This window comes from Garra rufa, chromosome 13, assembly GCF_049309525.1.
Source record: "Garra rufa chromosome 13, GarRuf1.0, whole genome shotgun sequence".
Taxonomy (NCBI): Eukaryota; Metazoa; Chordata; class Actinopteri; order Cypriniformes; family Cyprinidae; genus Garra; species Garra rufa.
The window spans coordinates 3,384,444-3,409,717 of record NC_133373.1 but is presented as its reverse complement, the minus strand read 5'-3'; the positions used below and the strand labels follow the sequence as shown (position 1 = coordinate 3,409,717).

General features: G+C 35.8%; 1 protein-coding gene across 2 annotated transcripts; it reads right to left on the bottom strand.

Moving 5' to 3' along the window:
- Positions 1-807: 807 nt before the first annotated feature.
- Positions 808-25,042, bottom strand: LOC141348593 (mitogen-activated protein kinase kinase kinase 7-like). 2 transcript variants are annotated; one of them, XM_073852869.1, is made up of 17 exons: positions 24,291-25,042; positions 23,800-23,910; positions 23,598-23,663; positions 23,429-23,474; positions 21,387-21,525; positions 17,945-18,073; positions 15,686-15,810; positions 15,468-15,598; positions 15,279-15,360; positions 13,678-13,784; positions 13,445-13,595; positions 12,733-12,813; positions 8,413-8,480; positions 6,281-6,344; positions 5,630-5,691; positions 5,050-5,165; positions 808-2,607 (listed from the first exon to the last, which is right to left on the bottom strand). In XM_073852869.1, exons 1-17 carry the CDS (start codon positions 24,372-24,374, stop codon positions 2,427-2,429), a joined length of 1,743 nt encoding a protein of 580 aa, XP_073708970.1. In that variant the 5' UTR covers positions 24,375-25,042; the 3' UTR covers positions 808-2,426. The 2 variants fall into 2 exon arrangements, with proteins under 2 accessions (XP_073708970.1, XP_073708971.1); XM_073852870.1 differs by lacking the exon at positions 12,733-12,813.
- Positions 25,043-25,274: the final 232 nt, after the last annotated feature.

The window sequence follows — 25,274 nt, the reverse complement described above, 5'->3', positions numbered from 1 at the left end:
ACCAGTCATAAGGGTAAATTGTGGTCACATTAGATTCACTACCAGTCAAATGTTTTTGAACTGTAAGATTTTTTAAAAACTTAAGTCTCTTCTGCTCACCAAGTCTGCATTTTTTTATTCAAATTGCAGCAAAAACAGTTTTGAAAGTTATACTATTTAAATGAACTGTTTTCTATATGAATACGTTTTAAAATGTAATTTATTTTTGTCAAGTCACCTTTATCATTCTAATATTCTGATTTGCTGCTCAAAACATTAATATGTTGAAAACAACTGAGTCTTTTGTAACATTATATGTCTATCACTTTTGATCAAAAAGTATTAATTTTTATCATTTCTTTGCCAAAAAAAGTTACAAAATTTTTATTTCAGATAAATGCTGATCTTTTCTAAAAAATAAAAAAAAAGTACCGTTTTAAATATTGATAATAGTAATAAATGCTTCTTGAACAGCAAATTTAGCATATTCAAATAATTTCTGATCATTTGACACTGAAGACTTAAGTAATGATGCTGAAAATGTAGCTTTGATCACAGGAATAAATTACATTTTAAAATATATTTGAATACAAAGCAGTTATTTTAAACAGTAAAAAACATTTCACAGTATTACTGCTTTTGCTGTTTTTTGGATCAATAAATCAAGGCTTGGTAAGCAGAAGAGACTTAAAAAAAAAAAAAAAAACATTAAAAATCTTACTAGTAGTCTAACTCGTATGTATTTACATGCACAGCTTTATTAGAAATGCAATAAATGTATTATTTAATTTATTTATTGAAGTGAAAACCAGAAACAGCACAGACCCGTCCCGAGGCGTGTTTACCTGTTCGATTTATTTCAAGATGCGACCTTCACCTGTGTATTCCCGTTCCCAACAGCTTAAGAAATCAGACATCTTATTTACAGCACATAGTACAGAAACTCATTATGAACATTGAACTCTAAGAAGAAACAAAAATACACCACTTCACTGTTAAACAAAAACAAAGATTTGCAGAGAACTCACTTGAAGATCTTGAACATCCAAATGTGTCTTTCCCTGCTCAAGATTTTCACGGTACAGTGAGCATTCTTCCAGAACCAGTCCTGGTGTTATTGTGCAAAAAACGTGGGTCGAGTTTGTGTTTTGGGGCAACGGAGTAAACAAAGTGTGACGTCTAAAAGAAATCCATACCTAATGTAACAATCCGGCTCTTAAATTAAGTACTGGGATGTAAAACTAGTGGCAAGAACGAGAAACTAGAGTGGGTCGACTGCCCTTATCGTGATTTCAGGATTTCTGCAGCATATTGACAAGATCATTCTTGATTCCATTCACATTGCATTCGCAAGCCTTTTGAAAACTCAATCGCATTAAGCGTGACACGGGTGAGCCGTCTCGTTGCCGTAAAGCAACAAAACAAGTCAAGTAAACTGCAAGCGATTCAACTCTAAGGCATCGTGTGAACTAAAAATACATAAATCATGCTCAGAGAAAGAGTGTCTTCCCCACACTTGCAACAAAAACTATGAAGCGGATCTCTGAAAACCCTGGATAAATTACCATACGTGGTTAGATAAAGCAAAGAAACACAAGAATACTGAAGTCATGATTAAAATGCTTGTACTCACAATCACATACACTCGAGTCCATTTGTTTGGTTCCCGTAGAGCGACGCTTCGCAAACGGGATGTTGAAGCGGATTACAAGGCCGCACATACACACAGATCGTCCCTTGTTCGTCCAGAAACGCAAGGTCGACATGCAAGGCATATGTAAGATACATCCCCCGATTTCAATCAACACGTTATAACACTTAAGGGCAGACAAATCAAAGAAAGAAAACGTCTATAGCACTTTTTTTTGCATAAAAAGGGTTAAAATGAAAAGTACACACGAAGTGAATAAAAAAAAAAAAAAATCAATTTAAAATGATAAAATAAGCTTTTGTATGCAACTTTCACATTCTCAAGGACCAACACCAAATTCGAAGGGAATTCTGGGATGTGACATTCATTTTACATCCTCCTTGATAAACATCTCTATACTTAAAAGCCCTGGCGTAAAATGCAGGTTTCCTCTTGAAAATAAAACGCGTTTGCTGGCTCGTTTGGACTGTTTTTTATCAGCGACCAACTGTCTGTTTATTACACCCACCTGGCTTTAACTGTGGCCCTGCTATTGCATATCCTGCTGGATTCATGGGCACATGCAACGCGGCATGCTTGCACAGTTGAGGGCAGGGTCTCGGAAACTGTTTGCATGGGTGGAAATGACCCATTTCGTAAGGTTGCCGTATTCGTGGGGTGCTTTAACAGGCAGAATTGAAGGGGTTTCTGGGCCAAACTATAGATAAACCACCCCAATGTTTGGATCGGGGAGGGCAAGATAATGGGACTGTGATTATAGAGTCAGTCTAGCTCTGCTTCGTGATGAAAGGGGGGTTCATGAGGTGCCTTGTCTCTTTTGCTGCTGCGCTCGGATCAGCTCCAGCTGCTTCTTGCACTGCTGGTAGTAGGTGGACAGACTCTTGTTCTCCTCGAGGAGCTTCTTGTGCTCCTGAGCGAGGCGACACGCATTCTGCTGATCCTTCTCGTCCTGGTCCAGCTCGTCTATCAGCTCTTTCCTGTAGAGATGTACATTAGAGAAGACTTTGGTATCTAATATATGTGGGTATTGTTGTTTTAGTATCTTCAGTACAGACAACCTCCCGCTCTCTCTATTGAAACCAACACGGAAGTAACTTAGACTGCATTTCGAGACTGGCTGCAATGTCATTCACTCCCCATGTTAAAATGCCCATCTTTACAGCAGAAAAAATGTGTTTAAAGCCTGGTACCAAAAATGGTTTTGGTTTATACAGCTAGTTTTGCCCTTCTTGTCAACTGTGAGGGGGTGAATTTTTTTAGAACTCATTCGTTTAAATTACATTAAGCCTTTAAATTCTGCATAATTAAGGGCGTGGCCACTTGAGTGAAAGGTGGATTGACGCTGTTGTCACCACTGTCATGCTAGATGGGCGTGGATTCAGCAACGGCCGACTCCCGCCCACTATGAGCTTCAAAAATGCTCTTTAGAAACCTACAGGTGATGTCACAGACACTACGTCCATATTTTTTTACAGTCTATGGCTTTACCACAATCATTGTTTATCTGTAACTAAGAGTTTGAAAAACAACTGTTAAAGGGAACCCCAGGTATTAAGACTTGTATGACCATATTTAACATAAATGATGTCTCTTACTGAAATATGTGACTCTGGACCACAAAACCAGTCAAAAAGCTGAATAAATATGCTTTGCATTGATGTATGGTTTGTTAGGACAATATTAGGCTGAGATACAACTATTTGAAAATCTGGAATCTGAGGGTGTAAAAAAATCTAAATATTGAGAAAATTGCTACCAAATGAAGTTCTTCGCAATGCATATTACTAATCAAAAATTAAAGTTCAATATACTTACTGTAGGAAATTGACTAAATATCTTCATGGCACATGATTTTTACTTAATATCCTAAATGATTTTTGGCATAAAAGAAAAATCTAAATTTTGACCTGTACAATGTATTGTATCTACTAAAAGCCTCCAAAGGCATCAACCCTGAAGTGGAGAGAACAAAGAAGCAGGTCTTTAGGAAGTTTTATTTGTCCACAGGCATCTTCCCATTCTTTTCTCCTCTTTTGATCGCTACGAAAGCAGTAAAGACTTGAATTGCTTCTCTTGTTGCCCTATGACTGAAAATTATAACCAATTACAATAATTATGAAGCCATATAAGTCTTAATACCTGAGGATCCCTTTAACTCGAGACTGTTGTTTTTGTGTACTCTGTGTAATATAACACAACAGCTTGATTGTACATTATAGCTTTGTATGTATTTTTCAATGTCTTCTTGAACAATTGCTATGCCTATTACCTCTAATGCTTCAAGGCCAAAGATGAGCATCTCTATTTAGTTGTTTTATGCTTTTTAATTATTTTTTTTTATTTGGTTGGTTGGACTATCCCTTTAATTAAACAGTTTTGGTTTTCACTGAATTCTCTGGTTACCAACATTCTTCAAATTATCCTTGACAAAATAAAGAAATTAATGGAGGTGTGCAACAATTTATTTTCAGGAGCAAAGTCAAATATCATTACACAACTGAGTAAATCATGCATTTCTCCATATTTAAAATAAAAGTAACAATATGATTACAATTTTCTAATATTTGTTTTACAAAGAGAATGTAAATTGTTAGATTATTTAATAGATTCCATATGTAACCTTTTAAAATAATGATGTAACTTTTTACATATATTAGTACCAAATATGTGACCCTGAACCACAAAACCAGCCATAAGATTAAAAATCATTAGGATATTAAGCAAAGATCATGTTCCACGAAGATATTTAGTAAATTTCCTACCATAAATATATCAAAACATAATTTTTGTTTAGTAATATGCATTGCTACAAACCATATACCAATGGGAAGCTTATTTATTTATAAGATGTATAAATCTCAATTGGGAAAAAAAAAAAAAAAAAAAAAAAAATGGTCCAGGGTAACATTAGTATTAGTTTAAAAAATTGTGAAATGACACTGATATACAGTTTGGGATTGTTGAACTTGTTATTAATTGGTAGTTTATTTTTAAATCAGCTTTTATATTTTCATTTTACTTTTAAATTTATTTTCAGTAATTTTGTTTTTGTTTTGTGTAACCGTTTAGGTTTAATTTATTTTTCTTTTATTTCTTGATAATTTCAGTGCCAAGGCAACAATTTAACATTTTATAAAAAAAAATAAAAAAAATTATCCAATAGCTAGTTTAGCTAAAATCATGCTAGCAAATTACTAATCATCCTAGAATCATGCTGGTAAAAACATACTATCTATATCTATCTATCAAACATTAAGCTTTTAAAACTACTTTAAACTTCAAACTATTTTAGACTGAAAACCCTCAAGCTTAAAACTTGAGAACCTTAAACTTTTTTTAAACCGTTCAAACTTTTTAAAACTTTTCAAACAAGCCTTAACTTCAAAGTTCATTTGATCTGATTCCGATCGCTCACTTACTTCCTCTGTATGAGAAGAGCGATCTCTGTCTGCACCTTCAGGTACTCCTGTGCCATCTTACAGTGCTGCTCAAACACCGCCATTGATTCTTTGGAGTTTGGACACGGGGCTAGAGGCTGCAAACAAACACAGATTCATTCATCAAATGTCACCGCTTTTGGCTAATTAATCTGAAATGCAAAAGTGATATTTATACCAGCCGGGGTCTGAACACCAAAAATATCAAAATGCCTCGCTCTCAATAAGCTGGCATGTATTTATAACCGAATTACACCATATAAATAGCATTCAAATTGTAACCCAGACTTAATTCAATTAGAGGGCTGTTTTTGCATCTTGGGAATATTTTATGAGAGAATGGATACCACAGCACCCTGGAAACAAAACCATCCACACCACAAATATAGACTAAACAGTCTCCATACACATGTGGTCATACTTCACAATTAGTCATGCACAAAAATGAAAATTCTGCACAGACTGAAATAGAAAATGCCTATTTTTGGTGGCCAAATTCTGTATAGTATCTTATCGTTCACATCTAGTTTTCTCTCGGATTCCTCAACCTAAAAGTGTGTACCTGTAACTGATGGTCCAGGGTCAGGTAGGCCATAGGGATCGAGTTATCCGAGCCATTGGTGTCTACAAGAATAAAGAAACATGGACAAAACATGAATTGAAGACAGCAGATCTGATTTATTCTATCTGTATCACTGGTAATTTATAATATTTGTAGCTAAAGCAGATCTGAAGCAGCCCCCCTACACAACCCTAGTGTTTTTTAGTTTGTTGTGTAATGCTGATAGTAAACTGTGGTAATCCGCAGAAAGAGAGTGAGAGTTCAGCAATAAATAGCAGAGACTCATCTCAGTCCAGGACTGCGACTGTCAGAGAGAAAAGCGTCTTAAATCATTGATGATGCTTACGTAACGTCTGCCGCTCTGCCTGGGCCGTTTACTGTCACTGATACTGATTTACACACACAAACACACTGAGGACATGAACTTTGAGGTCACGCTGAGAGAACGAAAGCGGTGTGTTCAGAAATATCTTTACAAAATGTCACAATGTGCAATGATGTAATTTCAAACATGCACAAAGGTGTCACATAACAATGCATCAACTATAACCCCCAGCTGATTAAGTTATTAAACATTTATGCAACCTATTTTTAAATGTAGATGTGTATGTGCGAGTGTTTGATGGTTAGGAGGAAAACTGCAGACTCTACCTGTCCTGTCTGGTGTGATCATCCTCACACTGGGACTAGATGATCTGCTGTTGTTCCTACTATCCTGTAATTGGTCAAACAAGATGTCAATTAAAAATACAATTTAAAAAAGCTAAATTTTGATATTGACAACATGTTGTGGATTCAAAAGGGAGATGCCATGCATCCTTATATAAAGGTCCCTTATCAAAGTGTGCATATGACAGTCACCATAAGGAAGGAATATAGCCATTTACCTTAAGTTTCATTTTGAAACCTAAGGTAGCCTTAGAATAGTCTCTCTAGTAATGTACAGTTGAGGTCAAAAGTTTACATCCCCCTTTCAGAATCTGCAAAATGTTAATAATTTTAGCAAAATAAAAGGGATCATACAAAATGCATGTTATTATTTAGTACTGACCCGGGTAAGATATTTCACACAAGAGAAAATAGTTGAATTTATAAAAATGACCCTGTTCAAAAGTTTACATCTCCTTAATGTGAATGATCCACAGCTGTTTTAGTTTAGTGATAGTTGTTCATGAGTCTCTTGTTTGTCCTGAACAGTTAAACTGTCTGCTGTTCTTCAGAAAAATCCTTCAGGTCCCACAAATTGGTTTTCCAGCATTTTTGCGTATTTGAACCCTTTCCAACAATGACTGTGTGATTTTGAGATCCATCTTTTCACACTGAGGACAACTGAGGGACTCATATGCAACTATTACAAAAGGTTCAAACACTCACTGATGCTCCAGAAGGAAAAAACATGCATTAAGAGCTGGGGGTGAAAACTTTTGAACAGAATGGAGGTGTGTTTTGCCTAAATATTATATTTTACATTTATTACTGCCCTTCAGAGGCTACAGAAGCTACTTTCATGTTTGCCAGAAGACAAAATAAGTTAATTTACCCATATCTTTAAATTCAAAACGTTTTCACCCCCGGCACTTAATGCATGTTTTTTCCTTCTGGAGCATCAGTGAACATTTGCACCTTCTATGAGTCCCTCAGTTGTCCTCAGTGTGAAAAGATGGATTTTAAAATCAAACAGTCATTGTTGAAAAGTGTTCAAATACACAAAAATGCTGGAAAACCAAAAAATCTGTGGGACCTGAAGGATTTTTCTGAATAACAGCAGGCAGTTTAAGTGTTCAGGACAAACAATAGACTATCACTAAACAAAAAAACAGCTGTGGTTCATTCAGGTAGGAATACACTTAAGAATCAAGGGAATGTAAACTTTTTATAAATTTTACTATTATCTTCTCTTGTGGGCTACATGTAAACATCTTTTATGTGAAATATCTTATGCAGGTCAGTACTAAATAAACAATAACATGCATTTTTTATGATCCCTCTTATTTTGGTAAAATAATAAACATTTTGCAGATTCTGAAAGGGGGATGTAAACTTTTGACCTCAACTATAAGTTAAAATAAACCAATTCAAGGACACATTAAAATTACCAAAATTGACAGCAAAGACTTTTATAATGTTACAAATGATTTCTATTTCAAATATTAATGCCGTTTCATCCAGAAAATAAAAATCCCAAAATATTTTAAGCAGCACAATGGTTTTCAATATTGACAATAATATTACTAGAGTACAGGCTGCTGAAAATTCAGCTTTGCCATCACAGGAATAAATTGGATTAAAAAAAAATATTAAACTAGAAACTGTTATTTTAAATTATAAAAATATTATTTCACAATATTACTGTTTTTACTCTATTTTTGATCAAATAAATACAGCCTTGCTGAGCTTAAAACAAATTTCAAAAGCATTCCACCCATCCAGTAAAATAAAAATAAATAAATCATCAAGACGAGAGAGAAACTCTCAACTGCCTAAACTTTGCATGAACTCCACTGTTTTCCCAAGACTGCTGAGGACAAGTGTAGGAGAACAGAGCTAGATGATGTTAGGATTCGACTGATCAAAAAGCCCTCTGGGGAAAATCTACACCCACAACATCTCAGTCTCCTCTTACAAAACAGATCTTATACGCTTTCTTTTTTTATTTGATAAACTATTGTGTCCTCCCAGTGCATCATCAGATGTGAGAGTGCTTATTTTATTCTTTGTCACATCCAAACTCTTCTCAGTTCCTTACGTTGCACCACTGAAAGTGTAAAACTGAAGCATCCTACCTGACTGGACTCCGTACCAATGGCAGGAAGATCCTGCACTGAACTGCGTCTATGAGGCTCACAGGTTGCTGCAAAAAAGACAGAGAAAGGAAAGAAAATAAAAATCTGATAAGTCTTATTGGTAGTGTATGAGCTCTCGCCCCAGGGCTGGAGCAAGAGGGATGTGACACTCAGACAGCTGCACTGATTAAATCCCCAACACTCTACCATGACAGCATCTCCTCTAACATGGCCTTCACGTGATCAAACCCCTCGAAAGGCCGTCCCAGCAAAACACACACACACCAAATTCAGCAGACCACACCTACAGAATCACACAGGCAGCTTGGCCTGCACTGATTGGACAGCTCCTATCATAGAGTGATGATTGTTGTTTTTTCATTTTGGAGGTTAAAGAGTTTGTATTTATGAAACGTGAAGCAGCAAAGATGATGATAGGAGCTGTACTCTCAATCATGACTATTAGAAGATAACACAAGTTTACTAAAGCCTAGAAACAAACACACTCTCATTGAAGGCAAACTATAAATCAGGTAAAGCATCTAGAATAGTACCAGCAGAAATGAAACCATTAATAATAGAATGCAACTTATTAAATATGATGTACTATATGTACAGAAAAATGATTAGGAGGAGGAATATTCCAGGTTAAATACAAATAAGCTCTACAAACATCATACAGAATAAAAAAATCCTAAAAATGTACTCACCCCCATGCCATCCAAGATGTTCAAGTCTTTCTATCTTCAGTCAAAAAGAAATTAAGGTTTAAGGAAATCATTCCAGGATTTTTCACCATATAGTGGACTTCAACGGGAGCAAATGGGATGAAGGTCTAAATAGCCGTTTCAGTGCAGCTTCAAAAAGCTCTACACGATCCCAGTTGAAAAATAAGGGGCGCATCTAGCGAAATTGGTCATTTTCTAAAAATACAAATGTATATCTTTTAATCAAAAATGCTCATCTTGCACTAGCTCTGCATCTACGACTTCATGCATTATGGGTGAAAAACTAATAATAAAAAAATAACATTTTCTCTTCCAATTTAAAAACAAAAGGGGGTTTTACTTAATTTGCATGTTTGCTTTGTAAATAGTGCAAGATGAGTATGTGTGGTTAAAAAGGATAGAAATTGTACTTTATTTTTGAAAATAACCAATCGTTTTGCTAGAAAAGACCATTTTTCCTTGGCTGGGATTGTGTAGGGCCTTGAAGCTTGGCTTTGAAGCTGCAATTTAGACCTTTAACCTGTTGGCTCACGTTCAAGTACACTATACTGAGAAAAATGCTGGAATGTTTTTCTCAAAAACCTTAATTTTCAACTGAAGAAATAAAGTCATCTTGGATGACACGAGGTGAGTAAATTAAAAGCAATTTTTAATCTGAAAGTGAACTAATCCTTTAAAACCTGAAGGATGAGTCAAAATGATTGCCTGCAGTCATCAGCTATAAACCACAGATACTGCAGATAGACCCTAATTTGCATTTAACCAGTAATATTGCTTTAATGTAGATGTAATCTCTCTTAAGCAATGATATCAGCCCATTCAAGAACACAATTAAATTAAAAATAAAAATGGTAGGAAAAAATATTAATACTCTATAATGAATATGCCCTTAAATCTTTTATTATTAATAATGATTGTCACTGATGAGGTCAATTCACTGTCAAAATGATTAGGAGAATAACAAAAATGATTGACAGGTTAAGAGCGTGCATGCAGGAGGGATACAATTCTGATGCAAATCAGATTTTCTCATTGTTACACCAAATTAATAACCTCTTCATCATGCAACACCTGCTTTGAACTTTTTTCCCCCCAATCCACAATCCTTCACCGTCCCCATTTCCTTCAGCTTTATTAGGGATGATGAAGATAATAATAGCGATGACCCTCAATGTGAAGGAGATTTATCACAACCACATCCACTGAATTAATGAACAAGTTAATGAACGTGTGTGTATGGAAGAGGGAAGAACAAAAAGCAGAGCATTTGGCGATATCCTTTCTGCAGGCGAGACATGGGCGAGCTAGTGCATGACCACAGAGAGAAACACACACACAAACACACACTCTGGCTGATCCTCTTTCACCTACTACAAAGCCAAACAGATCGACTGAGACAGGCATATCAATCCACATCCCCATCTCCACACATGCTGATCAAGTGAAGCACTTTAAATCACTGCTTATGGGATTTTCTTGATTTATAATCCTTGATTATTTTTTTAATAGCGTTAAAAGAGTGCCTCTAGTGGTAAGAGGCAGAAGCAGTCATGAGGATAGGGTGTGAAAATCATTGCCCGCAGTTCACTACAATCAAAAAGACCAAAGAGAGAGAGAAAGAATTGATTAGAATGGTTGTTACTCCAGGATCACTATTCACCGTCAAATCTGACACAAAACATCTTGGTTGGAAAAACAAGCTGTTAATATTAGCTGGATATAAGATCAATATAGAAAATGTAAACAATTGCTTTTGGATTTAAAAACAAGGACACAGAGAATCAAACACTTATTTAATAATCATCTAGAGCAGGGGTCACAAAACTGATTTTTAACTGATCATCACTGGATTATTTCTCAGCATGCTTGCACTACATTATAAAAAAAAATAAATAAATAAATAAATCAAACCAGTTAGTTCTGTATTATTCACACCACGCTTTCTAACTAATGAATTAAGACATTTGACAAATTAATTTTACATAGACTGCACTCACAAAAGGGCTTTTCACACTTGATTTTTGACCATATATTCAATGGTGCTCAACGGAATGAAAGTTAAAAATGCAGTTTCATGCAGCTTCAAGGGGCTCTGAATGATCCCAACCCAGGAAGAAGGGTCTTATCTAGCGAAACGATCAACCATTTTCTTCAATAAATGCCCAACTTTTTTGTAAAGGGCGTTTGATCTTTGCCCATTCACATAAACACTGGGTTGGTACTTCTGCAGTTTTTCAACATGCCCTAACTGTACTGAACAGGACTGCACAGAGTACACATGCACATAGCAGAGCATTTGTACAGAAATTGTAATTTTCTTTTAGAAAATAATGATATTTTTGCTAAACAAGACCCTTTTTCCTCAGCTGGGATCGTTTAGAGCCCTTTGAAGCTGCACTGAAACTGCATTTTTAACCTTCAATCTGTTGAGGACCATTGAAGTTCATTATATGGAGAAAAATCCTAGAATGTTTTCCTCAAAAAACACGATTTCTTTGTCACTGAAGAAAGAAAGACATGAACATCTTGGATGACATGGGGGCGAGTGAATTATCAGGAAATGTTTATTTTGGAAGTGGAGTAATCCTTTAACTTTGGGTAAACCGAATCCTGGGTTATCCTTCTTCACATTTCACACTGCTCAATTTAGCTGAATTAACAATAAACCCTGAATATTCATAAATGATATGTCCCTTAGAAAATGCACGAAATAATGCATTCTGTGCGAATGGCTTAGTTTCAGGTTTGACATAAACAAGATGTTCTCCGCATTGATGGTCTCTTTTTCCGCAATATTTTTAATGAACAACGCAGCAGCACCACATCTAGTGGCTTCAACTAAATAGGCTAATAAAAACATAATGCAATGACAATTACGTCATCATCGCATCTTGTGCACCACTGATAAGGCTGCCTCCTTAAAGCTTAAAGCACACCTAAAATTCAAATGCAACATTTTTGCATTTGTTAAATACGTTAAATATGTGCGTCGATATGCGGTTGGATTGTTCTCTTCCCTTTACTGTTATAAGTGTAAGTGTCTAACATTTGGTAATATTTCTATTTAAAATCGCGCTTTCTAAAAAAATAAAATCGTGGCAAAACATTAAATTCAAATTAATTAATAATGACAGTTAACGGAAGCTAGAGATTATGGTTCAGAAACTTTTAAATATGGATATTTTTCTTATCAAATGCATCGTTTCACTTCTAAAGGCCTTTATTAACCTCTTGGAGCCTTGTGGAACACTTTTCATGATGGATGGATGCACTTTATTTTGCTTTAAAATCTCAACAGCCATTCACTGCCATTATAATCTTGGAAGAGACAGGACGTTTTTTAATGTAACTCTGATTGTATTCATCTGAAAGAATAAAGTTATATACACCTAGGATGGCTTGAGGGTGAGTAAATCATGGGGTATTTTTCATTTTTGGGGTGAACTATTCCTTTATATTTTTCCATATGTTTCCATTAAGTCAGGGTGACGGGATATGAGACTGGGGTAACAACCAATGCGTGCTCGTGCGTCACAGTGACGCCCTTCTCTGATTAGGAGCTGTTTGCTGGGAGCACCTGGACTCCCGGTACCTGTGACGATGATCTTGGGAATGTCCAGAATGGTGCCATGTGATGCCGTTTTACGGTGACCTCGCTTAAATTGTGGACGTGCTGCAAAAACACACATACAGACACGCGCATGTAGCGACGAACACAGGCATGCAGACAATGGTGTTTACTGAGACAGAGAGAGAGAGACAGTAATGCAGACAGCAAAGCAGACTGGGTAAGGGACGTCACTCCATTCTTCAGCTGCATTAGGACATACATGCAACACGCATACAAACACGTACACAAAGCGCACACATCCGTGGAGAGGCAGGAAGCCTGCTGGAATGAGTGACAGATCAAAGCAGGAATGGAGATGCCATGCAGCTCTTTGTGTCTGATGTGTGTTTGGGTGCACCGGCTGAGATCAGCGGTGCACTGGGTACTAGTGCACGCACTATTCAGCCAGCGCAAATACAGAAAAGTGAAGTCAATGCCTACAAAGGGACATTGTTAGTGGTGTGTGTTCTTGGTTAACATGTAATCCTGAGAACAAAACTGATAAGAGGAATAGAAAGGTGTGGAGTTTACAAATATCAATTTTTGTGTCTACTGCAAAAGAGAAAAAAAACTCCACATTAATGAATCAATGTTAAACAAAACTGACTTGTATGTATGAACTGTAAAATGTCATTGTCTCTTAATGAATTGCTGGGAAGGTATGAAACTATAGCACTGAGGATTCAAATGTTACCTGCGGGAGCAAAGGGCAATCTGTGCTCCAGTTCGGAGAGATCGGTGCTCATTCGTTTGCTGTCGGAAGAAGCCAGACAATGTGGCCTGCCAGATAGACTCTCTACACTGCCTCCTCTGGAGAGAGGATGACCGGGCCTTAACGGGTCGCCCTGAAACATACACAAATACAGATTCTGAGCTTTCTGAGAGGACGTTGTCTTTGTGTGGTTATGTAGACTATTGATGTGTTACCTTTGGTTTGTATGGGAACTTGATGGTGTCGTTGCTGCCAGGGGAGTTGGTGTGCTCCATGTTGATATCGTTCTTGTTGCTGGTACATGTGTAGTCTATGTATGAACCTGGATTAGAGAGACGTGCTATTTAAAACTTTCAGTTCCCTTCTTAAATGACCCAAAATTCAACAACATTTTTGTATACATGGCGGTTCAAAAGTTTGGGGGCGGTAAAATTAGTTTTAAAGTAGTCTCTTATGCTTTATTTGACCAAAAATACAGTAAAATATTATGTAATATTACTAGGGTTTAAAATAACTTAACTTTCATTTTAATATATGTGACCCTGGGCCACAAAACCAGGTATAAGGGTACATTTTTTGAAATTGAGAAAGACGTACACAATTTATATATATTTTTTATATTACATTCAAAAAATTCTAAAAAAAATTCTAAAAAAAAAAAAAAAAAAACATTAAGTAGCACTCTCTGCAAATGTGATCCTGGACCACAAAACCAGTCATAAGGATTAACTTTTAAATTTCCACTGATGTATGGTTTGTTAGGAAAGGGCAGCATACTGCTATTTAAAAATCTGGAATCTGAGGGTGCAAAAAAAAAAAAAAAAAGAAGAAGAAATTGAAATACTGAGAAAATTGCCTTTAAAGTTGTAAAAATAAAGTTCTTAGTGATGCATATTACTAATCAAAAATTAAGTTTGATATTTACGGTAGGAAATTTACAAAATATCTTCATGGAACATGATCTTTACTTAATACTGATTACTTGATTTTCAACAAACGAAAAATATAACGATAATTTTGACCCATACAATGTAATTTTGGCTATTGCTATAAATATACCTGTGCTACATATAGCATATTTAAGGTCACATATTTAAGAAATTATTTCAGCAGCCTTTACTCTAGTCTTCTAGACCTTCAGAAATCATAATACTAATCTCTAGAAAAAATTCTTATCACATGTGTGACCCTGGACCACAAAACCAGTCTTATCAATTTTTCTTTTATGCCAAAAATCATTAGGATATTAAGTAAACATCATGAACCGTTAAGATATTTTGTAAAATTCCTACCATAAATATATCAAACTTAATTTTTGATTAGTAATATGCATCACTAAGAACTTTATTTTTACAACTTTAAAGGCAATTTTCTCAATATTTAGATTTTTACACCCTCAGATTCCAGAATTTAATTCAAATAGTTGTATCTCTGGTTTTATGGTCCAGGGTCACATATTTGCAAACAGTTGTGCAACTTAATATTTTTTGGAAACTAACACATTTTTTCAGAACTCTTTGAATGCAAGATAAAAAACAGCATTTATTTGAAATAACACATTTTTATAACAATGTAATTTTTTTTTTACTGTTACCTTTGATGAACTTATTGCATCCCTGCTAAATAAATTAAATAAATATTCTACTAAAAATGAACTTATAAATAAATCTTACAGATTTACTTGAATGGTTGTGTAACAGTCGGGAAGAATGTAAAAATTATTGATCAGAATGATCAATGATCAGAAAATGATTTGAACTAAATAAAATGAAATGAACAAGTATTTATTATTCAATCCTATTTTGTTATTCTGTACCTGTGCTGGCGGCAGAGTTACTCTGGCCTTCATCTGAATACTGATAAGGGTACTGAAGAGGTTCTTCTGATCCTGGGAAGTACTAGAGAGAGGAGAGAGGCATCAGAGTAAAGAGGCAGAATATGATGTAGAATAGACAGGCAGAAACACTGGGATGATTTGCCAGGCATGCTGGCGGTGGGGCGTTACCCTCATAAGGTGGCTCATGATCTTCACTATCTCCTCCATGGAAGGCCGCTGCGATGGGTCTTTGGACCAACAACGAGTCATCAGACTCTCTATGGGCTTCGGTAGGTTCTTAATGAGAGGTGGACGCGTGCCTACAGGAAGAACGATGATCTTGAAACTTCTAATCTTGAAATAAGACAAAAAGACTTAGGGCACAAACACGCAAGCGTAAAACTTACCACGGTGCACAGCCCACATGATGCGGAAAGCAGGGCCACCGATTTCATCGAAGGGCTTCCGGCGTGTGATCACCTCCCAGAGAATGATACCCCAGCTGAACACGTCACACTTCTCACTGTAGTTACTGCCTGCAGCACACACATACAGATAGTAATTACCTTTACATGCCCATAATTTGTTGATTAAGGTCCACATTTATTGAGCAAGACGGTGTTTTAATGCCACGTTAAAAATAAAAGAAATCTAAGATTAAAAGAATAAAGTGGAAATATTATGAGAATGAAGTCGAAATATTTCGAGAATACTCAATGTTATGAAAAAGTTGAAATTTTTCGAAAATGAAGTCGAAATATTGAGAATGAAGGCGAAATATTTCAAGAATGAAGTCGAAATGTTACGAGAATAAAGATGAAATGTTGAGAATGAAGGCGAAATGTTTCGAGAATGAAGGCGAAATGTTTCAAGAATGAAGCCGAAATGTTGAGAATGAAGATGAAATATTTCGAGAATGAAGATGAAATGTTACGAGAATAAAGATGAAATGTTGAAAAATGAAGACGAAACGTTTCAAGAATAAAGATGAAATGTTGAGAATGAAGCCGAAATGTTACGAGAATAAAGATGAAATGTTGAGAATGAAGCCGAAATGTTTCAAGAATGAAGCCGAAATGTTGAGAATGAAGATGAAATATTTCGAGAATGAAGTCGAAATGTTACGAGAATAAAGATGAAATGTTGAGAATGAAGGCAAAAAGTTTCGAGAATGAAGGCGAAATGTTGAGAATGAAGATGAAATATTTCGAGAATGAAGATGAAATGTTACGAGAATAAAGATGAAATGTTGAAAAATGAAGCCGAAACGTTTCAAGAATAAAGATGAAATGTTGAGAATGAAGCCGAAATGTTACGAGAATAAAGATGAAATGTTGAGAATGAAGCCGAAATGTTTCAAGAATGAAGCCGAAATGTTGAGAATGAAGATGAAATATTTTGAGAATGAAGTCGAAATGTTACAAGAATAAAGATGAAATGTTGAGAATGAAGGCAAAAAGGTTCGAGAATGAAGGCGAAATGTTGAGAATGAAGATGAAATATTTTGAGAATGAAGTCGAAATGTTACAAGAATAAAGTCGTAATATTATGAGAATAAAGTCACACCGCGAGACATTGCAAAATCTCTGTCAGTTTTATAGCAAAATACAAACAATAATGTGTTTTTCATGCTCTTTAACGTGGCGTGACAGATCGCTGTATTCACTTCAGTTTAAGCAGCATGTCTGTGTTATGACTTTAATTTCATAATCTTAGAATGTGTTTTTTTTTTAATGTGGCACTAAAACACTGTCGTAATTGAGCATGAGACTAGTAAAAACAAATTGCAACAATACTTGTACACCAATTACCTTACTTTATCACATTTAAATTCACATAATTACAGAAGTTAAATATACTAAAATATAGACCTAAATCAACTATTTTCAAAGGGTCTGGCGTCTTCGGCAAATAATTAATTACTCTTGGTATGGTTGACATTCGCATCAAGCTGCTCAAAATAATATTGACGCAAATGTTACCATACTACATAAAGAATGAAAGCTATTTCCAATTAGCTACTTTTCTGCTGTTCAGGGTGGGAGAGCCTTCATCTTGTCGGCCCTTTTTGAACAGATGAGCTAATTTCCTCTCATGCTGCCCTGGAGAGCCTTAATTGCTGCTCTTATTATTCTTAAATTACAGCGCCTCGCACTAGTATGTCTTTACACTGCCTTGCTCTGGTCTTTTGATAATACTGTTGTCAGTGCGGCAAATGAGCAGTGCTGTGTCTCTTCTGCTGGCAGCGCTAGTGTAGTAATAACATGGGATTTGTGCTCCTCCCCAAACAAACAAGATAACAACCTGCTCCTAATTGATGTTTCCTCCGACCCCCCTGACAGCTGAGTGCCCCTGAACGTGTTTGGTAAAATTGAAACCCATTACCGGTTGATTGCGAACGCATGCATTAAATTATAATGGTTTCATCCATCATCTAGACCAGGAACGTCCACCAACTCTGGTTTTGGGGAAATATTTGTATGAGTGATAGAAGACTGAAATGGCCTGTGAGAAGTCAATTAATGAGAAACAAGGAAAAAGTGAAAAGAGGAATGGCAAGTAAGTTGCCATCAAAATCATCTAGGCAAAAAAAAATAAAAAACAACCCATTTATAAGCCAATGGCTGTAGAAAAATGTTCAAAAGTTTGTGGATAGTTCATGAAACTTGCCTTCGAACACCTCTGGGGCCATCCAGGCTGCGCTGCCCTTGTTATTAGTCATGTGTGTCTGGATGTCACATGCTGTCCCAAAGTCACAGATCTTCAGCACAGTACCTCCAGCAACCAGGAGCAGACTAGGTGCAAAAAATATACAAAATAGATAAACAGAGACATCTTTACAGTCAACATTTTTTGGCATCATAGGAGTGCCATGGCAAAAGTGGTCTCAGATTAAGTCAAATGAATAATAATTACAATTTTCCCCCCATGCTTAGCCAGTTACAATAAAGTGTGCAATCTGATTAATAACATCATTATTTTCTGCCATTGGTAATATTGAGTTTTATATTATAAATTGACCAAAATCGACCCTAATTTCTTTGGAAAAAAACATGAATTAAAAGTTTAACAGAATACATAGCCATTGTTCAAATGTTTGAGGTTGGTAAGATTTTTTTGTTGTTAAAGAAAGAACCCTTTCTTGAGAGATGCTCAGCATGGCTGAATTTATTTGTTAAAAAACACATTAAAAACAGTAATACTATGAATTATTAATGCAATTTAAAATCACTGATTTATGTTTGAATTTTAAATTTACACTTTTGTCATTTATTTTTGTTTTAATCTTGTGATTTTTAGCAATTATTTCAATCATGAGCATTCACATGATCCTTCAGAAATTAACTGAATGCATCCTTGCTGAATAAAAGGAGAGATGCACAAATTGGAATTTTCTTGGCTGATTCCAATTCCGATTTCTTGTGTGTGTGACCTGCAGATTCCGATTTTCTTTCAAAGATCTTTTTTTTTTTTCCCAATGCAAAAATGTACATAATAATAATAAAAAAAAATTACTAAACATTACAATTCCCCCACAATGGACTATGTAACAGATCTTCTCTCACTTCAACAACATTTAAAATAAAGTTGCTGTATATAACAAAACTGTTCATTTCCCACTGTTTATAAATGGTAATCTTTACCTTATTAAGCCTTATTAAATATGTCATCTTTCACATTATATCAACCAATTCAGATAGAATAATAAGAAACTGTAGAGTTGTTTAAATGAAATCAGTATCAACAAACTCCTTTCAAACGTCAAATATCTTTACACCACGGAAAACACAGAAGCTGCATCTGAAATAGCATCAAATGTATTTACACAGACTGCATAAAAAAATTTAGATTAAGGGTTTAAAAGTTGAGGTAAATGCAATGAAACTTTTAAATATAAAACCAAACCACTAGTTGGTGGCGGCAAATTAATGTTAATGAGTGAATGATTTAGTCATTCGTTTAGCCAATTCATTCAAACTGCAAACTTCATTAACTTGTTCAAAAACGTGGATTTATTTAATAACTAAACAGTTCTGCTGTGGTTGGAACTATTTTCGTCGACAAAGCTGAGAGAAAACTGTCAATTATATTAAGGGAAACATCTTGGTTATGCAATGTTGCTTACCTAAATCAGATATTAGCCTAGAAGTATCTTTTTTTCATACTGCAGTATGCATCTATAACTTTCTCTGAGTGTTGTGCACTAGGGGTGTGCAATATTGACAAACAAATAATCTCAATATTTTCAGGAATTTTATTGATAACGATAGACTATATTTTGCTGAGTGTGTTATTGTGCTGTATCTTAATGACTACCATAGACAGCTGACTCCCACATTTTTTGATATTCTTCATTTGCTGTGTGATGGTCAGTTCACACTGATATAAATTAATATAAGTTTAAACTGATTTTTTTGCCCTTTATGGGCATTCTAACTTTTAAAAAGTGTGCATTATCTTTTGAGTCAAATTCTTACACTTAATCAGAGAATTAGAATAAGAAGACATTTGGGCTGTTACCAACCAAATTAAATCAGTATCAACAAAATTCATTTTTGCAATGCAGAGGAAACACAGAAAGTGGCATTTAGATTAATTTACAAATCGTTTAATGCAGGTCATGAATGCATGTAACCTGCAGTTACAAATGCATAAATAATGTTGTGATATAATAAACATAAAATGTTGAATACTGGTAATTAAAACTATTTTAAAAATGAAAAGATACTTTAAATGTGGAATTAAAGCAAGTCAGCGTTAATAAGTAAGTCACTGCGATTGAACCGAATCATTTAAAAGGTTGATTCATTCAGGAAAGAAACTCATGTTGCTCAGAGATCCAAAACAGTGCTGTGGCTGTGTTTGGAATGATTTTTGTTGGCGAAACAGGCAATATGGTGTCTAAAACCCATAAAAAGTCTCTTAAGTAACTATTTGTCTATTGAAGTGTTTTTAAAAAAAATCTCTCTCACATTTGTAATCATGGTAATTGTTAGAGAAAAAAAATCATCACTCTTTGTGTGATTCAACTATTTGAAGTAAAATAAATCTATACATTTTCTGCCCCCATGTCTTGAATTTGTGATCATTCTAAATGTATTTTAATAAACTGAATCATTTACTAAAAGAATGCACAATTACGCTTACTAGTCTAGACACGTAATGTCTGCACTGCACTCTGTAGGGGGTTTGAATGATTTTTAAATACTCTATAAAGTCAAATCGAACATCGTTAAAACAATTATGATATTATCGCAGATGATATATATTGCACACCCCTACTGTGCACTCATTTGTTTTGAGTTCTGCACAAGTCTCTCTCACATACTCACTTAGGCTGTGCAAGCTTCATCTGGCATGTTATAAATACATTACCAGTCGCCGCAAAAGTGACGTCAAAACGGTCAGGCCCGGATTCGCTAAATATTTGCAACTGCTGCAATATTTTGAGTAGAAATGGAGGCATACAGATGTCATTTAACAAGTCACCAACTGTGCTTTAGTCCTAATGAACGCAGTTGAAGCACTTCTGAGCGGTTCATGGTGGTTTGATGTCAGCATTAGTGAGCTGTAATACATCAAATGTTAGTAATAACCCAGTTCTTCCCAGGAACTTCATTCTCAGTGTCTGGGAGAAAAGCCAGCTGACCGTTTCCATGGTGTGCCGCCAGAATTTTTTACAAACAGAGGATCATAAATAACCAGCCCTGGCCTGGACAACACCATACGCTGCCATGATGTAAGTGATGCAGCGTAAGACTCCAGAACATAAACCCTCTGACACCTGGACCAGACAGCATTTATGATTAATGGGAGGCTTGAATGATCCAGTAATGTTTCCATCACAGTCAGAAAACAATCAGCACATGTAGAGTGAAAACAAACAGCCTGTTTCCACCTGGTACGACTCTCAGGCGATTTGATTACAAGTGATCAAACAAGACACAATGTAATCAGGTGCGTTTAAGAATAAAAGCTCAAACAAATCTTTCATGACTAGGACTAACTGTGAAAAGCACAAGGGTGAGGAGAAAGAGGAATTCTCAGTTGTTTCCAGTAACATGATGCAAGACACTGTAATAAGAAAGAAATGATTGAGGTGCATACTTGGGAGGTTTGAGGTCCCTGTGAATGAGAGCCTTTGGTTTCATGCCGTGGAGATACGAGACCCCCTGAGAACACTGCAGGCACCAGCTCATGGCGTGAGACGCAGTGTAGTGAGGAAGGGGCTCTGCACCGTGCAGCACTGTCAACACAGAAAAGTCATAAACACAAGCACACATACACATGCTGAAGCATTCACTCACTCACTTCTGGAACAGCCATATGTGCTTGAACACCGAGAAGAACTTAAAACTCGCTATTACTATAGGTCCAGGGTTAGGGAGCAATTTTAAACGTACTAGTTTTGAAACATTTATGTAAAAGGCCATGGAATCAAAGAACATGTAAAACTGCACCAATAGAAATATACTCAATAAGAGAATCTTTTTGAGCATGCATGCAAATTTGTAAACACCAAAATATTTTGCACATTATTAGTTACGCTTCCATTACCCTTCATATTGCAAATATGCCCAACGGAAACATATATGTGACCCTGGACCACAAAACCAGTCTTAAGTCGCTGGGGTATATTTGTAGCAATAGCCAAAAATACATTGCATGGGTCAAAATTTTTGATTTTTCTTTTATGCCAAAAATCATTAAGAAATTAAGTAAAGTTCATGTTCCATGAAGATTTTTTGTAAAATTCCTACTGTAAACATATCAAAATGTAATGTATGATTTGTAATATGCATTGTTAAGAACCTAATTTGGACAACTTTAAAGGTGATTTTCTCAGTCTTTTTGATTTTTTTGCATCCTCAGATTTCAGATTTCAAATATATGTATCTCAGCCAAATATTGTCCTATCCTAACAAATCACACATCAATAGAAAGCTTATTTATTACATATGATGTACAAATCTCAGTTTTGTCAAATTTAACCTTATGACTGGTTTTGTGGTCCAGGGTCACATATTGCAAAAATGTTTTTACGCTTGCATGAGATGGTTTTTCAGGTAATTCGAAAAAGGAATATTTTACAAAATTGCAATGGAAACAGTTTTTTCATATCTACAGGTCACCTGTCATACGTAAAAGTCTCATGATCTTTCCTCCAACCTCCAAGAAACACCTCATACGTGGCCGCTCACAAGTATGAGTGGATTTCATTGCCATTAATGCTTGGAAATCCCATCAATGCTAGGGTTTATACCACAAATTACATCTCACCTACATCTCCTTCGATTAAAAATAGCGGCTAGAGCGTTGGCTTCAATATATGTAAACCTATCAACATCCGTCGCCATGACTTTTCATGAGAGGAAAAAAAAAATACATCAGTTAATGGAAACGCTGTCAATTCGCAACAGGTTTTTAAATCGAGATTTATAAAATATTGCGAAGATTTTGCGCAAATCTATAATGGAAACCTAGTGTAAATTAATTCCACAATAGAACAACCTAAATATGAACTGATTTGTCCAAATACAACAACTTTTAAGTGACATTTTAAATTTTATTTACCTAATATGACAGCCAAAAAAGGCCTTCAAAACTAGTAAGCAAGATTTTAAATAAGTCAAAAAGTGTTTGCCAAGACCTAAGTGAGACCAACCTCTTGAAAACCATACTCTGTCATTTATAAGTTTGGGGGCGGTTCTTTCTTTTGAAAGAAGTTATTTATGCTCACCAAGGCTGCATTTGTTAAAAATACAGAAAAACTGTAATATTGTGAAATATTATTACAATTTAAAATAACTTTCCTATTCTAGTATACATAAAACATTTTTATTTAGACTGAATTACTAAATTTCCGCTGCAATTACTCTAGTCTTCAGTGTAACATGATCCTTCAGAAATCATTCTAATATGGCAATTTGGTGCTCAAGAAAAAGTTATTATTATCAATGTTGAAACCATGATTAAAAATGTTCTTGATAGATGTTTTTTTTCATTTTCTGTTGATTCACGAAGGATTTCAGATATGTATTACCTATTTAGCTGATTTTAATATCATAATTCTGTGCACATTTTCAAAAGATATTGTAATGCTACTGTGTATAAAGTATTGCAAAGTAATTTACTAAAAACTTACTCACCATTATACAATGAACCCCCCTCTGCATATTCCATTACCAGACATACCTGCAGTGAAAGATAATGAACCTTGTTATAAGTTTTTTTTCCACAAGAAAAAAAAAATGGTTTGCACATAGCTAACACTTCAACATCAAATTTACTAAATCACAACACATTGTAGAGACTTACAGGGTTACTGCATGAACCATAGAGCTTCACAATGTTTGGATGATTTACACGGGACAACTGGCGAAGCTGAAACAGAGAGAATGGAGAAGAGTCAACCAAATGCATTTATGAAATAAAATAGACCAAATGACTGTTTATGCACAATTTATCGTTTCTGACTACAGTTACCAACGTGAACAAGTGAAAAAGAATAGGACAGTACCTCAACAATGAAGGCATTTCTCTCCGATTCACTTTCTATAGTTTTGATGGCCACATCTCTGCCTTTCCACTTTGCCTTGCACACAACACCAAACGCCCCTCTGCCCACCACCTACAAAAAACACAAATAAGAGAACATCACACCGAATGAAAGCACACATTCACAACAGTTCACAACAAACCTAGCCCATAAAACTCAATAGGAAGGTGTCTATAGGAAAACATAACACAGAATAGCACCTACAACTGTGTAAAGGTGTTGCATAAAACATACTAAAGATAATTCAACAAAACACATGTATTAATATTTCAAGAACAGTGTTCCTTAATGACAAACATAAAAAAATAAAGTTAAAAATAGAAATGTGTACTGAAATACAATGTCAAGTGTCCCACTGATGGTATTAGCTATCAAAGCAATGTTTGCAGGACATTTCCACGCTCCTGTCAGTGTGTTTATTAACTTTATAGCCTTCTTATCATGTCACTCACCTCTTCCACGTCAATATCAGCATATTCTATCTCCTCAAACGGGTACACAGGTGTTTCCAGCATTTCGGCGGAGAAAATAGACATCGCTAGCTCGTTAGCCAGCTAACCATTAATACACAAACAACAGATTTTATAGTCCTAAACTCTTCAGACTTCACCACCGAATGGTTCTAGAATAAAAACGGAAGCTGGAGAGCCTCTTCCATCGACACGGTCTGCATTACACAGATAAACGTGTGTGATAAGTCACTTTATAAAACTTGTTTAGCGGCTAACGAGCTAACCTGTCAATCTATTCCGTTAGCCAGGCGGCTAAGAGGCTCCGAACCAGATTAAAGTATGTCAGACATGCCAAACGACGGAAAATTGTTGTCATTCAGAAGGGGAATACGCCCTAGGGTCTCTGTGAAGTACGTTTAGGGGTATCCCATCGATATAAAAGCGCTGGCTGTTGTGTGTTAGCGCTAGGCCGCTTGTTGGCTTGCGCTGGTGCGGTCGATGGATCTCCCCTCCGCGCAGCGCTCGCTCCACGACGCCGCTGCTGCGCCGCACATCGGCCTCTCTATGTACCCGAAAATGCCGCTCGATAAACCCTATTTTACGTGTCCCGTTAACCAGGACAAACCATCCGAGCCATCGGACGCGGGGCTAGAACTTTACAGCTCTCGCCTCCATGGGCTCGTTTGTTTTTCTTGTTTTCTGCGGGGGTTGCTTAAGCTCCAGGAAGTGTGCGCTCTCTTGTATTGTGCCCCCTCTTGTCCATGCCAACTGAAATGTCTCCAAGATTGGAGTCAAACAAGGCCTGCCAGAATCACTTCCAGTCGTTATATTATACTAGGAGATTCGTTTTATTGTAGTATTTATCAAGAGATATATTTCTAATAAGAAGGAAAAAAAATATTCAGTTTAATTTTCCTGACTGAGTCCTAAATAGCATTTTTACTAAACCAGGTAAGGTTGCATGTTTGCATGGAGGCCTATGTT